Source organism: Mesitornis unicolor, unplaced genomic scaffold, assembly GCF_000695765.1.
Source record: "Mesitornis unicolor isolate BGI_N332 unplaced genomic scaffold, ASM69576v1 scaffold15711, whole genome shotgun sequence".
NCBI lineage: Eukaryota > Metazoa > Chordata > Aves > Mesitornithiformes > Mesitornithidae > Mesitornis > Mesitornis unicolor.
In genome coordinates this window covers 54,828-55,154 of record NW_010163273.1, presented here as the reverse complement: position 1 = coordinate 55,154, position 327 = coordinate 54,828, and the positions used below count along the sequence as shown (strand labels likewise).

General features: G+C 48.0%; 1 protein-coding gene across 1 annotated transcript in view; it reads left to right on the top strand.

Moving 5' to 3' along the window:
- Window positions 1–207: 207 nt before the first annotated feature.
- The window catches only part of LOC104548014, a 22,661-nt gene continuing 22,541 nt past the window's right edge, over window positions 208–327 (top strand). Inside the window, 1 exon segment of the mRNA XM_010193916.1 lies at window positions 208–215. Coding sequence (XP_010192218.1) covers window positions 208–215 — 8 coding nt within the window.

Sequence of the window (327 nt, the reverse complement as noted above, 5' to 3'; positions counted from 1 at the left end):
GCGGGCAGAATGAGGAACAAAGCTGCTAAAAAGCAAGCACTGTTTTGAGAAACATGTTTGGGAGTGAATGAGATACGAATGAAATGGGTTTAGCTGTGCTTACAAATGTTTGACTTGCTTGTGCAAACGTCATCTTGCTTTGGGAGTGCTGAAGAGTGGGGTTTTGCTCTCTGTTTACAGGTGAGCAGCAAGCATGAGCTTGACAACATGCGACTGTGAGTGCTGGGACCCTGTGATCTGAACTCTCTTCAGCTGAGGTCCCAGCGGTAAGGCACTGTTGATCTTGTACAATGGAGGACTGCCTTCACACCTCCTCCGAACACCTCT